A 16,772-nucleotide genomic window follows, 5' to 3' on the forward strand; every position below is an offset into this window, starting at 1 on the left:
AATGCAGTCTGGAAACTCGCTGTCTGCTCTTGGAGGTTTGTATCCTCCATCATACCAACTGCAGAAGGGCATGCATGCCACAGTGCTTTGGGGGAGGCCAGGGCTGTCGCAATCACTTTCTCCCAGGCACTTGGCAGGAGTAGCATACTTAAATACCAGGTAAGACTAGTGTCTTCCCATAAAAGCGAACTGGTGTGTGCTTACCTTTGTAAATATAACATCCTTTTGGTAGAGGAAGCAGTGTTACCTGCGCTGCCCTAAGCAATCAAAGTTCTCCCCTTCTGCAGCTGCCATTGTGTACTTAGCCCTAATGGTAAAACAGCTTACAGGCGGGTTCTAGACTGTAACAAACTGAGTTAGACCATGCCAGAGGAATTTTTTTTCCTGCGTCTTGTACTCCACTTCCCTTTCAGTAACACTAGCCAAGACTAACTGCCAACTCTGTCGCATCCTGTTCCTCGCCCATTTCTCTGTCCCACCAGCGTGATGACTGGGGAGAAGAGGGTTTGCTGCCCAGCTGGTGGAACAGGAACTGCGGTGCTCCCTGAGCACTGTACACACAGTCAGACGTGGTAGGTGCTGCTCAACACCCCTGAGCCATCATACTGCTGAAGAAAGGTAGAGCATCATCTGTAAGGTAGTGTAGGTGGCTACTCCAGCCACTAAAATGCCTGACAATACCCACCAGAGCAGCACTACGGTGACATGCTGTTTAAATGCACAGAGCACTTGGCAAAAAGGAGCGAATTTATGCATGTTTGTCATTGCTGCATTTAACATGCCCCACTTTCAAGTAAAAACCCAGCTGGTTAACTCATGGCTGAAGGAACCTCACCAGAATATAAACTTGGTCACATTCTTGACTCCACTTTGAATGTAAATGAGTTGCCCAAAGCACCAAAGTAAGTTTTCCCTCAATGCACAGTTGGAGTTTCTGGAAGGGTTGAACTGAGTGAGGCCTTAGAAAATGAGGGAGGAGGTTGAAATTACACAGTTGTCACTCATAAATTAAACCAAAGCCTAACGTGTTACAGGAACTCTTTTCAAGCATCTCTCTGTTATGCATAAAAAGTTTTAGAGATAAAATGTACAGATAAAAATCTTCTGGTCTGACACTTTGAGTTGACTCACTCATACTTAAGCCAGAGATACAAGATGACATATGAACCTGCCCCCGTACAACTGGGGTTTGGCAAAACACACAGAATAGAATAAAATATCCCTATACCAGCTACAGCAGGTATAAAAAAAACATTTGAAAAGTGAAAGAAAAATCTGCAACAGTCTTTCATTCTGACTTTTTAAACCAAAGAGCGAGTGCTGCTTCTAATCACATCCAGTAAGTGAGTCTTGAAGCACCATTACTCCTGGTGGAGTTGTGTCAGGACACGCAAGACTTGATTGCATGGAGGGAAAAAACCCACTATTAAGTCATCATAAAAACACTGGAGAAGTACTCTGTTCATCTCACATGTATCACCTAGAAGAGAAACTTTTCCCGTCGTTGATCACACTGCAATCGCTAACTAGTTTAAGAGGAAATGCTGGCAGCAATTGCTCTTTTTAATATATTTTTATGAAGCTTTTGAGCATTTCTGCCCTCAAAGGGCAAGACAGTTTATCAAATACACAAAGAACCAATTTCCCCTCCATTATGTACATTATATACAATTAAGTGTTCAGTTCCTTCATTCTGCTTTCCTTGTAAATGGGACTCTTCATTGTCCGATGTGAATGAAGAACACCTTCAGTAAAATGCCCGTCCAGCTCCTTGGCCGTAACGTAGCGTCAGCCACTGGAAACTTCACATGTAAAACAGAACTAACTTCTGCTTTTAGCCTATCCCACTTAAACCATTTCATGACTAGCTTAAGGCTAATTTTAAAAAAATGCATTTTTTTTTTAAAGTCCATGTTTTTCTCTTGTCTATCCATTTTTATGGACAACATCACACAGTAGCAAGTCTCTCTTTTGAGCTCTTAGTCTCTGCTGGCTGGATTTTTGTGGTGTCTTGTCGAGGTAATCCATAGAGGTAAATAGAAATACACACCAGGAAAGCACCCAGGGAGAAGGTAACAGCTGAAAGGAGACAAAACAGTTTAAATAAACACCTCTGTATAAGAAGAAACCTCCAGAAGACTAAGCTGTATAAGTTATGATGATACCTGAATGACGGTATTAAAGTTACTGAAAACTAAACAGGACAACAAGATGTTAATAATTCACAGAATCTAGACTTCCTCTGTCACTGAGAACCCTTGAGTGCTTACAATCCCCACACCATTTCAGTTAGTCTCATATCAGGAAGATGGTGATGGTCAGAAAAGCAAGCGTGAAACATCTCCTGGAGTTCCAGATGCCGTCCGACAGGCTTACGTTACAATAAACTTAACAATAACGACACAGGGGATGGGATAAAGCAGCCTGCAATAACACACTTTGTTTGCCTTTCCACTCCTAGGGTTAAGAAATACCATTAATGAGTCTTTCACAGAAAGATCCCAGTTTGATTTGTGTCAAGCATCAAGAAAACACTCTGCCCAAGCGAACACCAGCTGTGTTTTTCATCGCTTGCTTTAAGGTGCTCTTTTTCAGACAAACACTGATGATTTTCTCCTTACGCAAACTTTCCTTAAGTTTCATCTGACTAATGCCACATCAGAAAGCTCGTTTTTCCGCCATCGCACCGTACCATCTTTGGATTACAGTAGAAAAGTAAAAGACACCTAAAACTAAACAGTGAAGGACTGAACAGGAGCTACTGGGCGCAGTACCAGATACAGAATTGAGTCCTTTGTAGTTGTAGAACAGGCCAAAGCAATCTGCCGTTTCCTCTCAAAAATTCACCCCATCAGTCACAACCCCAGCTGCTGTCTGACTCGCTCTCGTGTGACGTTGGCCCCAGCAAATAGGGAAGGTAAAAGTTAAGGCAGTCATGGGTATAACTTCACACGGATGTGTAAAGTCCTTGCAGAAATAGCTGAGGAATTAATTTGGCACTGGCTGTACTAAAACCAACAAGAAATGATAACTTATCAACAGCAGTCTCAGGTAAACAGCTCTATCACATGCTAAACTGCATCAGGAAGCGGTTCATGAACAAAGCTGTACAAACTCCAAACCTGTTTAAATTGGAAAGAACTTTTCCGTTTGAGGCTGTAGGGTGGTGTTTCTGAAAGAAGACTGTGAATGCCTTTGTAAGCAGGGCATCATCAGGCACCTTATGTAACACAAGGGGGACGACGCATTAGTGCATAGGAGTCCTGGAGTTAAAACCAGAAAAATTCAAAGGAGGTATAAATGCTGGCTTTGGTGTGAACTGCGTACAGCTGGTAGCCAGGAGGGAAACGCGCGTGTACGGTCAAATCAAAGGCAAAAAGGCACTTACTTATCTGGAGGCCGAAGAGGATGACTGATGCCACAGTAGAAAGAACAATGGCTGCCGCTGCAGAAAAACCTTTCATAATGTTATCTGTGTACTTAACAACGACCGAAGTGTAGAGGCCACCTACACTGGCGAGAACTGGAAAGCAGATAATGTGTTTCTATTAGTAAAGGTGCAGTAGGTTACTCCTGAAATGATGTATTTTACTCCACTGGTGTACTTCTTGTTTGGGCTACGTCATCCTAATTAGTGATTTAATGCAACATTCAGCAAAATGGGATGTCTACACGGCATCTAGTAGAGTAGCTAAGACGCATTTAAAGATGATCTACTCACTACTCAAGTCGTTTAGACTGCTGTTTCAGCACAATTTTAAGTTGAACAACTGAACTGCCACTTTATTCTGCTCTGGTGAGACCCCACCTGGAGTACTGCGTCCAGCTCTGGAGTCCCCAGTATAAGAAGGGCATGGACCTGTTGGAGCAGGTCCAGAGGAGGGCCATGAAGATGATCAGAGGCCTGGAGCACCTCTGCTATGAGGACAGGCTGAGAGAGTTGGGGTTGTTCAGCCTGGAGAAGAGAAGGCTCCGGGGAGACCTTATAGTGGCCTTCCAGTACCTAAAGGGGGCCTACAGGAGAGATGGGGAGGGACTTTTTACAAGGGCATGTAGTGATAGGACGAAGGTTAATGGCTTCAAACTGGAAGAGGGTAGATTTAGATATCAGGAAGAAATTTTTCGCTATGACCGTGGTGAGGCACTGGCACAGGTTGCCGAGGGAAGCTGTGGATGCCCCATGCCTGGAAGTGTTCAAGGCCAGGCTGGATGGGGCTTTGAGCAGCCTGGTCTAGTGGGAGGTGTCCCTGCCCATGGCAGGGGGGTTGGAACTAGATGATCTTTAAGATCCCTTCTAACCCAAACCATTCTGTGATTCTATGAATGATTTCTAAGATAATAATACATTAAAAAACCCACCTCAAAACACAGTAAGGAACAGTGGGTCAGAGTGAATTTGTAGCTTCATGCAATCAGCTATATCATAGTTAAAACAGCAAAATCATGTAACAAGACCCTAAAACCACAAGATACTTACAGATGACAAACCAGACGTAGTATGTATAGCCATAGAAAAACCCTTTCTCAAGAACTCGGGCTCCATCTGACATGTACACACCAAATAAAGTCACCACAATCCCAGACAAGTACATCTGAATATTCCTCACCCACAAGGAAGTATCTGAACTCTTTAAGACCTTCTCAAAATAAACTCCTAAAAAAAAAAGAGAAAAAAAAAGGTTTCAGTGAGATGTACTGTCATCCTTAATGATTCATGGATCACAGTGTTTTAAAGCCAGACAAGACTGGAATCATCTTGTCATACAGACTGTTACGTTGCACGAAGTTCTTAATGCAGAAGGCCCAAAAACATATCCTGCTAATGTGTGTCTTCCAGGACAGGATCATTTTATTGGGTACATAACATCAAAAATAGATTCTATTTCTTTACAGTTGTTTTAACAACAAACCTTATCAACAATTGAAACTACTCATTTCTGTTTGATTTGCCTGGCTTCAGTCCTTTCACCTTAGCACCTGGTATTTTATACCCAGGACAGTATTTATGTATTTTAGTATGATGTAGAATTTTTTTTCCCCACACTGGGATACTTAGCAGTAAAAAATTAAAAAGAGGGGTGGGAACTATATTACCTCAGTACTGAGACTGAAAATTCCGCAGAACCCTTGTGTTTGCAGAGTACTTGGCAGAGTGGCGACGTTCTGAAACTACAGCTTCAGGGGATTACAAGAGCACATCAAAACCGATGCCTTCTGCTAATTGAAACTACAGATTGGTTTTGAGGAAGTGGATTTCATTTTAATCTAAAGCTCTTGTGCACAGTGCCGCGCTGACGAGCATTACTTTTACGCTTCGCATTACTGAAATTCCCCAAATACTTTTTCATTGTTTTACTCGGGAGGTGTATGTCACACTGAAAAAGGCCGACATTTGACAAGGCCATCACTAGCTGCCTTTTTAACCATCGCTCCCACGCCAGGACTCTGCTAATCTCTGGAATTTCCTCCACATTTCAAAACATAGGCAACAGTTTGCAGGACCCGGTTCTTCTCAGCCACTTCTGTGACTTCCTGGTTTGAGTCCTGCTGACTAAATGCTTATTGCTGATTAATGTCACCCAGGATCTTTCATACGGTATGAGAAAAGTCTATGGAACTGACAAAGATGACCTGTGGGTTAGAAGCCCATGGCACAGACTCCTCCTCCTGAAATCGCAGAGTTAGCTTCAAGGAAAGTCTTGCTACTCTTTTATTCATGAAAAACAATTTATAATTTAATACAGTATATAGAATATTTATAGTGAATAAATTAGAGAAGAGATTTATATTTGAGGTGTTCAAATAATAAGTTGAGTTTCCTTGGTTTTTTTCTCATACGAATATACATTTTTAAAGTCTAAACAACAACATCAACAAAAAACAGTCTTGTTGACAATGACAGTGCTTAAAAGAACCCACAGTAATTGATCTCGAGTCTTCTGCCCGCTGGGAAGACCCACAGAGCACAACCAGATGTAACCAATGTACCAGAAATCTGGCTTGAGTATGAAGTGTACCTGTAAACTTTATGAACTAGAACTTGTTATAAAACAAGTAAGCCAATGAAATTATGCTTTCAGATTCCCAAAAATGCATAAAAATCGCTCCACTAGGCAGCATGAAGGAAAGAATGTGTGCTCTTTAGGAGAAATTATTCTTCAGTACTGTTTCGAGTCACAAAGGATCTGCCATTATATATATGGAGCCCCATTGTTGGGCTCCCAGATACTTGGAAATTATCACAGGATCATCAGTTTGAAGAAAAAACTTTTTTCCAACTCCGAGGGACAAAAATGTCTATTTTTTTTATCTTTGATGGAATAATATAAAACACTTAACATGGTCAGTCCAGAAACGAAAGGTTTAATGCCAAAATAACTTCTTCATGTGGGTGGGGGAAGGAAGAAGAGGAAAAGAGTTTGAATAGGATTTATGTTTTCAATATGTAAAGCCCTAAGGCCACAAGGAGCTCCACAGATGAAACACTCTGTCCCCCCAGCTGCCTTAAAGCTACAGCTGTCAGTGAGGAAACACACAAGCTGCGATCCTTTTGTGGGAGAAGAAAGCCGTGTGTGTCTAAATCCTCTAGAGCCGCCTGCATCAGCCCGTTCAACAGCCTGAATTTGCAGGCCGTTAGAAGCACAGCTCTCTCCCCACATTATCAGAGAAAGCTGGAGAGCTTTTGGAGACTGTGAAGGCTTCACTGTGAATGCTGTATTTTGCCTCATGGCTTGGGAGCATTTATTGAAATGAGTAAATTTATAACTTCCCAGGAAAAGGTGACGGAGCTCCACACAGTTTTATTTAGTATTTCTGCTTCAAAGTGCCCATTTCACTGAAAAGACACCAAACAAGAACGACATCCTCCTCCTTTTCCTCCCTGCCAGCCAGAATGTTTTTGAAGAATACCAAGCGTGTATGCACAGCACAAGATTATTCTTGCAGGATTGTATGGTACTGCAGGTGGGTGATAGTACCTTGTTTTCTTACAGAGGGAGGGGGGAAGAATCCAGTTTACAGACCGGAAAATATGCCCCTGTGAGCCAAGTTTCAAATTAAGTAGTAATTTACGTTTCCTTATTTCTTAGTACCAGATCACTTGTCCTCCAGTTCTGGTCTCCTTCTGCAGAAGCCAGAGAAAAACTACTCTGAGAGAAAATGCTGTTTGTAAAAAAACGCAAACAAAAAACCCCAACAAAATCAAAAAAACCCACCCCCAAAGTCCTTCATGGAGTTTATCTAGGCTTCCTGCTACTCATCCTCCTCTCTGCCTTGCTTATGCTCCCTCTGCATCTCAGTTAGATTTACCACCTACAGGACTATGGCAATGTATATTTCGGGGCTGAGCATGCGCAAGAACTGAGTGAGGAGCTCAGTCCCCCGTATGGAAAAATGCAAGTATTTCACGTGATCACCATAAGGGAGCTATTCACTGTAAAGCCAACTTTATAAAATTGATGTACATTAATTAATTGTACCGAGTGAGTCATTATGGATGTTCCCCAAGTGTTACTCTAAGCATTTGAAAGACACTTCCACTTGCAAACCAAACTTCTAAGTTGCATCACCTAAACCCAGCAATATGTGCTCCTAGTCACTTGCTTGACAACTGGAGTAATTGTGTCATGAATCTGTCATAATCTCTGTAAGTACAAGGTAATTAGGGGCAGAGGAGATAAAGTCCTTTTTTATCTTATAATCAAAGACAGTTAACTAATGTAGAATGTTCTATTTTAAACATCATGAGTTCTCCATTCCTTTTGATATGACCTGCGTACGGAAATAATACTATACCTGCAAATCCTGAACATAATACAGCAACAGCAATCGCTCCAAACCCTAGCCATGGATTCTGCTCCACCTGCAACACCAACCGTTATTTTAAAAAGGATGCAACTCTTCAGTAATTTACAATAATCAATTCCAGAGCTACTTCGTTAAGTACAGCAAAATTATTAGCATTTCATTACAGTATAAAATGTACTTGCTGAGCTAGAGCTGCCCTTCAGATTAGCTCGGTGTAGCTGTGTGGCGTTCTGCGTGTGCTCTTACCAACCCCTGCAGTGCTCAGAGGCACCGTCTGCCTGGCTGTGGCCAGTCTCTCCTCCCAGCTGCGTGACCTGCCTTGCCCGCTAATGCCGCTGGCCAACAACTAAGACCCAAGAAACAGAAGACACATGTTTCTTCCTAGCACAGGCTTAGGTCAGTGCCTCCGAAGGGTGTGTTTAAATGACATACCCACACCCACAAGGCATTGGAGTTTCACTCCTAATTCCGCCCCAAGTGCTTTGATTCCAAGTTCTCTGCTCCAACAATTACGATGATACCAGGGCCAACTGCTGGAAACAATATATTACTCAGATACTCCTACGATGGTGCATTAGACTGATTATGACGGCTGTGGTGATTTATACTAATTGTAGCAATCAGGTGCCTTTCCAACAAGTGAGACTGGAGCAATACCGCAAGCCTGCCTGAACTGGTGTACAATAAATGTGAAAGTGAACGATCTGTTTACGTTGTAGATGGAGGGTCTGGAAATAGAAAACGGGCACTGCTGTATGGAACATAAGAGACCTTACCTTAATCCCAGCTGCTGTGAAGCGAAATACAAAGTACAAGGCAGTTTATTCTTCGTCGTGAAGTGGCAAAATGTAAACTCTTACCTGTACTTTTGTAGCCTGAGCAGGCTTCCACTGAACAAGGGTGACACCACCACACAGCATGAAGACAGAGAACCACTGCAACTTACTAAGGGTGCGGTTTAGCATTAGGACCGTACATAAAGCTGTACAAGGGATCTTCAGCTGGTACGTCACCTAAAGAAGGTGGGAATAGGAGCACAGAGGATGAGGTTTTATAAACTCCTCCAAAACAAGAACATAAAATAGAGAATTCAACTACAGAATGACAAAAAATTATATTCATTGATTTCCTACAGATCCTTGGGGTTTTGTACCATCACCAATTACAACAAAGTGAATGTGAAGTGACCATAGCAGTGAGTGGGTTAGCTCAGAAAATCAGAGCTCTGCAACAGAGTTTAAGCTCTGAATACAACAAAACATCATTTGGCTTTTAACACCGAGGCTAAAGAGAGCACTGCATGCTAGGCAGACACATACCCAGCACACATGTCTCATGAAACAGTAGAGAGAAATGTATTTACTGACAAAAAATTGTATTACCTGGTAGACTGCTGCGTCCAAGTTACTAAGAGCCACAAATGCCATATTGTTTTGCAGAGCATACACCAAAGATGGAACACTTAATTTTAGCAATTCTTTAGGACTTCCAAACACATTTTCTTTTAAAGATGTTATTAACCTTGCCAGACTTCCAGTTTCTCTGCAAAATAAAATATTAATATAACTGAGGGCTCTCTCAACTGGTATTTGAAAACAGCAATCAAATCAATGGATCCTTTGGGAAGGATGAAAATTTGTTCTCAACACCCAGTTGTACCTACTGCTCGCTGAAGAAAAATTAACTGGGGAATAACAGTGAGGTTATCAACAAGTCGAAACCATTCTGCAATCAGGAGGTTAGATGCATTAATGTGCAACAAATGAAAAAACAGCCATGAACACTAAACAGTGGGATAAGTCGGTAAGTATACAGGCAGCGGCACAGAAGGCTGTCATCGTGTCTGTGTGTCCCTTTTTATTTTTTTGCTATTAATATTTGTGTGTGATGTCGAATGCCCGTGATTTTCCAGATCCCCTTTAAACTAGACCTCACAGTGCAGCCGAAAGGTTGTGCCCTTGCACACTACTGAGCTGGAAACGCCTCTCATTCCTCAGCCAGCCCTGGGTTCCTCTTCCCGCTTGTGCTGCGGGAGATGCTGGACTGGCACCAGCACACATGTGAAGAGGTTTGGCGGGTGTGCGGTGGCTCCCTGTCACCTCGCACCTTCACACGTCTCCTTCACATAATTACAGCGCACACAAGAGCAGGCAATGGGGAAGAAAGTGTTGCTTCTTGCTGCTGTCTGCTTTTGTGGCTTGCTCCTCTGCTTATTAAAGCTGACCTCCACATTGCTAGTTCTTCTTATCATTTCTACATCAATCTGACATTTCTTGCTTACTTGTGGCTGCTGCTCAAGTCCTCCAGTTCCCTTTCCAGCCCTCTCCAAGTCCCATGTTCCCCCTTTCCTTTCTTCTCTTGCTTGGCCACTGACAAATACCAACATCCAAAATCACTCCTGTCCCCTCCCACAGGTCTCTCTACTTGCCACCTGTATTGCTCTTGAATTGAACACTCCTTTGGCTTCCCCTACACACGTGTATGAACAAATGGCTCACATCCTCCTCAGTGCTCCAGGAGCCCAATTCCCCATATTTCACCCACATCCCGACTTCTTTCTTATTCACAAATGTACATCATTCTTCTATTTGCTGATACTAAGGTGGGCTGTCGAACGAGAAAATTATACTTAAACTATACCTGCTTCTGTTCCAGAACAGCAATAGTAGCTTCCACAGCAGTATCTGTCTACTTGGACTTCAAGGATGAAATTTTAGCAGTGAAGAATAACAGATGTCCAGTAAGCACCATTTTCAATCGAGTTTTTGAGAACAAGAAGATGTAACTATCTAATAGTTCATTTTTGCAGTGGGTGCGCTTTCTGAAGCACACACTTATCAAGAATCTCTAACTGACAGCTGAATTCAGTACAAAGATCACGTGGAGACAGATTTAAATCTACATAAAAAGAAGAGTTTAAAACAAGCCTCTGCGTACAGCTGATAATGCAAATAAGGTGCCCAAAGATGTACACTGCCAAATCAAATGAGAAAATAAAAAAACATCTAGCTTGAATTCACCATTCTTGATGTTGGCCTAGCTTCGACTTAAAAAAACATATTCTGTTTTCTTCAAAGGTCTGAATAAGTGATAGTAATAACAATCAGTTATGCAACAGAAACGTGCATTTGTTAGAAAAGCTGAAGTTGAACCTAGAGTTTGCAAATCAGCTCTATTTTTCTTCATCCATTGCTAAGTAATTATGTACCATCTAACAATGTAGACAATGTAACTATCAGATGGTGAACTGGACTTTAAATATGAGACGTTGAGTAAACAATTAACACAACTACCATAAACTTCTCTTTTGACAGACAATATTTTGGCATTCATCCATTCAATATGCCTTCCAGCAGAAACGTTAGAAGTAAACACAGCGAAGGCAGAGTGTAAGAATGTGTAAGAAAACAAATTCTGCAGCCAGAACAATGCGAGAGTCATACTCCAGTATCCTGCATATTGCACTAATCAATGCTGGCTGTTTCAAAAAGAAAAGGTACCCACCCAAATATATCCTGCTGTACAGAAAAAAAACAGATTGTATTCTATTTTCTCACTGGTTATTAAACTACAAAGGCACCTTGCCTGGGGTGAGACAAATTGGTTAGGACTTCAGAACTGGAGGAAGTTGTAAAGGAGATACTGAAGGAAACTATGCTGGAATTTATGCTGTTCAGCATATTCGCAAGTGATCTAAAATGGGAGATTACTAGGAAACTGGCAAATTTTGCTGATTATACTCAAGCACATGTGATAACCAAAAGGAAACTTTCAGTAGTTGCCACAAAGAGATAGGCAGAGACCCTAAAACAACGAATTCTACCACAACAGCAAGAACTGGGCTTTGGAAAAGTCCAGAATATAAAGATTCTTTCAAGGAAGGACGTAGTACAGGGAAGCTGAGAGGAAAGACAGAGGACTGATGGCCTCCCTACTTCAGATGCTCACGTGTGGACTGAAGTTCTAGCTCTTAGAGGCAGCCTGGGATTACAGAAACTCTAATATTTTCTGACCACGCAGCCTTTCAGCTTTGATTCCCCAGGTTAGTAGAGACAGCAAAATGTGTGTCTGTAGCATTGTTTGGGAAAAATTTATGAGTAGGAACGTTACAATTTTATATAATTCAGCAGACAATGGCTCACAGTCCAGCTTTCGTATACACCAGTATTTTAAAGACCCCCAAAAAATCACTGATAATCCATGCTGACATTTTGAACCTATTCCAAAGCACACAAAACAAGAAAATATGCAGAAAGGACACACCTGAACATTGTGGTGTTTACAAAGCAGTTTCATCTGAGGAGGACTCACAAGCTCTAACCCTCTCTAAAACAACTCTTCCACAGCATGACTATCCAGCCACCTTCTCAAATGTATCTGTACTTCAGTGCCTGAGACTCTGAGGTTAGAAGCTGGCACTCGTTTTCCCAATACTGATTAGCATTCCGTACTTACTTAGCCAAGATGCCCACGCTCAGGAACAACTTGATAACTTCAGTAATGCACACAGCCGTGGTTGAAAAGTAGAGTTCTGTCTCCACTGTCCTTGTGTACCGCAACGCCACCGTGTACGTTGCAGCAACGAGGGTCATCACCGTGAGGCAGTACAACTTGAACAGTAAGCTGACATTTTCTGAAAGAAAACAAAGACGAGGACAGAGGACTCAGCATGCCGTTGGTTTTAATTTAAGAACTGAAGCAGGGTGTCCTCCAACCAGAGGACTGTATCAAATACTACCGTGGCAGCATACAATAATTACAACGTTGTGAAATGCTTGCTATAAAAAGTTTAAGTTAAATTTTAAAGCCTCTTCTCAAAGAAAGTTGTAGAGGAATGCCAGGTGTTTGAAAATAAGATATACTCTTGCCCTCATAATCATCCTTCATTCAAGAAAAACTAATCATAGACTAATATTTATCTAATAGTAATCAAAAGGTCTTTCTGTGCTTTCCTGCTCTTTAGCCGACAGTAATTGCTCACAACAGCAGCTGATCCTCTCCACGTAGTATACCAAGGTCAAACACAAAGAGCGTGGGCAGACTAGTAAAAGCAAAGAGAGAGGAAAAATTCAGTATCAGCAAAGAAGGGAATCAATGTCGTAAATCTGAATAAATAAGGCAGCATTTCCTTCGGCCTTATTTTCCACCTAAGTTAGTAAGAGAAGAGAGTCTTGCTCAGAATGGTGATAGGACTTCACACAAACGGCTTTCTTGAAAAATAATTCTCTGTAGAAAACACCAAGACTATGGCTCTTCCAAGTAAATTAAACCATGGAAGGACTACGTATCGTCTGTGTTATCCCCTCTATCTTCCCCCCTCCTATCCTCCTACAACAGTAGCAATTCTTGCAACTGTTTTGCCTTGGACCAACTACTATCCTGCACAATTTGGCAGTCGGCCTGTTCCACGTCCGCTGGTGAAAGGCAGTTTTTCCCAGAGCTGCCCTCCTCCAAGGCCTGAGAGCTTCATCGGGCAGACGTGGCCAGGCCAGTTCAGCCCCACGTCAGAGAATGGCTGAGCTGCAACTGTACCAGCAAAGAGAACAGGGCATGACTCCAACCAGGGCGCTGCATGAAGGCAGGTCCAACATGAGACATCAGCAAGCGTCTGGTGTCTACAAAACTATTTTTCGAACTGGTGAATTATTCTTCGTCATGCATGGTGCCTGATGGGTGGATGTTGGTCATTCAGCAGCATCTTTGGGGCATTATCTGTTGTGTTCTGAATATCCTAAAGAAGTGTACTTTAATTGGTTTAAGTTTGTGTTCTGATTAGAGAGATTAGGGATTTATGCAGTTGATTAGGGAATGAGCTAACAGATAAGCTCCGGCCAGATTTGTAATAACTTTGTTCATTTAATATGAGAATGAATTGCCGAATCCAGTGCAACCGATGTTTTGGTTCATTTTTCTTTCAAGCCAGGGATGTCTTCTATTGCATAACATTTCTGCAAGGTACGGTTAATACCTCCTGCTGCTGTAATCATTTAAATTAGCTACTTCCTTACAGATAAAAATCTTACCCACGTCAGTAACCACTTTTAAAAGGTAGAGCCAATTAGTTTTTGGACTAACAATGCTTAAAAGAGACTTACAAACTGTAATCCATTTTTGAATTAAGTTTGGATTGCGGGGAGGGCGGAGGCGGTGGGAATCCGAGGACATAACAACCAAGAAATAAAATTAACCCAGTCCAGTTTTACAAAAGTGTATTTCCTCGTATCGTTTCCATCAGCACTAAAATATCATTAACAATGTGCTTTTACACATTAAGATTTTAAGTCTAGGTACTACTGAACTAAAACTAAATTAAACACTTGCCTATATTGACTAATCTTAAAAAAATAAGTGAATGCTCCAATTTGGCAACAGTTTGCAAACTTGGGCAAATCAAACGCAGCAGGACATGATAATGAATCAAGGAAGTACACTAGATAGTCCTAGTGTTACGTTAAAAGCTATCTGTAGTTAGATTTCAGCCAGAATATTTCTCCAGCCTGGCTCACGCGTCTGCATCAGTACCAGTGCAGCACTGGGGGCAGAGGGAAAGCATAGTTGGGGCACCCATACCTTCTGCTGATAAGCCTGAAAAAAAAAAAAAAAAAAAAAAGCCTTAAAAAAAAAAGAGCTGAAAGAAGCTGTTGTTTCTCTCCCACAGTTTCTTTCACTGGCTTCAGTAAATCCCACTCGAATGAAACGATTTCCAGCAAAAGGGAGCAGAGAAGCCAAAAGCCTCAGGATACAAACGCGGGCCTCCCACACATCGCCGCTGCTCGTCTCACCGCCCTGCCAGGGCTCTTTCCAACGGCAGCCCCAGGCCAAGCCCGGCACCCAAAGCACAGCCCGGCAGCCTGCCAAAGGAGCTGGGGCGCTGGGTACCTCAGACCCAGCCCTACACACACTGAGGGATGGCAGCTCCTGCCCCCAGCCCTTCTCCTTCCCACCCAGCCAAGAGATGAGCAGCCTCGTGCAAGGCCCGCTGTGGGGACAGGCATCGTCTTTGACTCATAGATCGTCTAGGTTGGTAGGGACCTTTCAGATCATCGAGTCCAACCATCAACGCAACACTGACAAAACCACCACTAAACCATGTCCCTCAGCACCACGTCTACTCATCTTTTAAATACCTCCAGGGATGGTGACTCCACCGCTTCCCTGGGCAGCCTGTTCCAATGTTTGACAACACTTTCCGTGAACAAGTTTTTCCTAATATCCAATCTAAACCCCTCCTTGCACAACTTCAGGCCGTTTCCTCTTGTCCTATTGCCTATTACCTGGGAGAAGAGACCGACCCCCACCTCTCTACAACCTCCTTTCAGGTAGCTGTAGAGAGCGATGAGGTCTCCCCTCAGCCTCCTTTTCTCCAGGCTAAACAACCCCAGCTCCCTCAGCCGCCCCTCGTAAGACTTGTTCTCCAGACCCCTCACCAGCTTCGCTGCCCTTCTCTGGACCCGCTCCAGCACCTCAGTGTCTTTCCTGTAGTGAGGGGCCCAAAACTGGACACAGCACTCGAGGTGGGGCCTCACCAGTGCCGAGTACAGGGGGACGATCGCTTCCCTGGTCCTGCTGGACACACTATTCCTGAAGCGTTCACACCCGCCCGGCTTGCCCAAGGGCTCTCGCTCGGGGCCGGCGGTGGCTTTGCCATCTCTGCACTCACTGCCGGGGCCCAGCGGTATTTTTCGGGACGCCACTCGGTGCGGGGGTGGCGGGTGCCCGGCTGCGCTGGCGACCTGGGCCCCACGGCCTCGGGCCAAACCCCCCAGAACGTCGCGCCACGTTCAGGCGCCCCCAGAGCGGGAACCAGCGACAGAGTCGCCACCGCTCCGGAGACGGCCGAGGGTAGTCCCACACGGCGAACAGGCGACGGCCACGGCCGGTCGCAGAGAGCTGGAAGGCGGGGCGGGGGGCAGAGCCCCTCCCCGGCGCGGCCCCGCGCCCCCTCACGGTCCCCCCATCCCCCCCCCGCACCCATGGTGGTGGCGTCCGGCGCCGCGGCCCCCGGCGAGGCGGACAGTTCCACCCCCTCCACGGCGGAGGGGGAGGCGGGGGGTCGCGCCTCGTCGCGCCGGCCTTCTCCGGCCGTACCCCGCTCCGAGCGCCACGGTTCCCCTCTAACTGCGCCTCGCCTCGCCCCGCCGCCCTCACCTTTTGGAGCCGACATGGTGCCCGCAGAAGGCGCCGACACCTCCGGGCCGGAGCCGCCCGCCGTGCCCCGCCGCTCCTCCCATCACACCATAGAGAGCGGCGGCGCCGCCTAGAGCGCCCCGCCTCCCTCCTCTCACCATCGAGACGGAGGGCGGCCTCGCGTCCCCGCGGCGGGCGGTGGCTGGGCCCAGGGTCAGTCGGAGACGGTTGTTCTCAGGCTTTGCCGATTTTAACCTGTAAATAAGAAAAAAAGGGGAGCTCGGCGGTGTGTCCGAGCGGCCCCAGCTCCATGAGGGTGGGGGGGGGGCTCACTGCGACGCCGGGGCCGTGTGAGGGGTCGGGCTGCGGGGGGGTGAGGGGGCGGTGGGGGTTTGGAAACGGAGCGGTGCTTAATAGTCTGTGCAGCAACAGTCACAAAACCACAGGGTGATTTTGACGACTCTACTGATGCACGCAAATTATTGAGTAGAGCTTAAGGAATTCACCTCAAATGCGTCTCTTCTGTGTACCTGCCCGGTGCCCCCCAAACCAGCAAAATCTGAAGAGGAAAAAGCCCCCAAACCAGCTGTGAAAGCAGAGGACGCCGGTGTGCGACATTCGGCCACCCGCTTAATAACCCTAAAGCCAGGCGATGGCAGGCGCTGCACTTTGTTACCCAGCCCCTGGCAATACATCGCGTGGTCTTGCTGTCATACATCCACACCGAGCAGAGGAACCAGATTCCAATAAAGAAAAACTCAAGTTCAAATGGGCGTCAACTGAGTGTTGTCTCACCTTTCACATGAATAAACCCATTTTGAGAAGTAGCCTTTCCTCTT

General features: G+C 44.7%; 1 protein-coding gene across 2 annotated transcripts; it reads right to left on the reverse strand.

Annotated features, from left to right (window-relative positions):
* Positions 1-33: 33 nt before the first annotated feature.
* SLC35A1 (solute carrier family 35 member A1) lies at positions 34-16,049 on the reverse strand. Of its 2 annotated transcripts, XM_054196326.1 has the most exons (9): positions 15,955-16,027; positions 14,377-14,391; positions 12,262-12,439; positions 9,189-9,348; positions 8,667-8,819; positions 7,795-7,861; positions 4,478-4,654; positions 3,389-3,523; positions 34-2,079 (listed from the first exon to the last, which is right to left on the reverse strand). In XM_054196326.1, exons 1-9 carry the CDS (start codon positions 15,968-15,970, stop codon positions 1,949-1,951), a joined length of 1,032 nt encoding a protein of 343 aa, XP_054052301.1. In that variant the 5' UTR covers positions 15,971-16,027; the 3' UTR covers positions 34-1,948. The 2 variants fall into 2 exon arrangements, with proteins under 2 accessions (XP_054052301.1, XP_054052302.1); XM_054196327.1 differs by lacking the exon at positions 14,377-14,391 and having other exon boundaries at positions 15,955-16,049.
* Between the last annotated feature and the right edge of the window lie 723 nt (positions 16,050-16,772).

Source organism: Rissa tridactyla, chromosome 3, assembly GCF_028500815.1.
Source record: "Rissa tridactyla isolate bRisTri1 chromosome 3, bRisTri1.patW.cur.20221130, whole genome shotgun sequence".
Lineage (NCBI taxonomy): Eukaryota > Metazoa > Chordata > Aves > Charadriiformes > Laridae > Rissa > Rissa tridactyla.

Coding starts and splice junctions, on each gene's coding strand:
- SLC35A1 (XM_054196326.1), bottom strand. Junction 8,820..9,188: donor TGGACGCAGCAGTCTACCAG/GTAATACAATTT, acceptor CACCTTCTTTAG/GTGACGTACCAGCTGAAGAT. Junction 3,524..4,477: donor CTACGTCTGGTTTGTCATCT/GTAAGTATCTTG, acceptor TCTGCTTTCCAG/TTCTCGCCAGTGTAGGTGGC.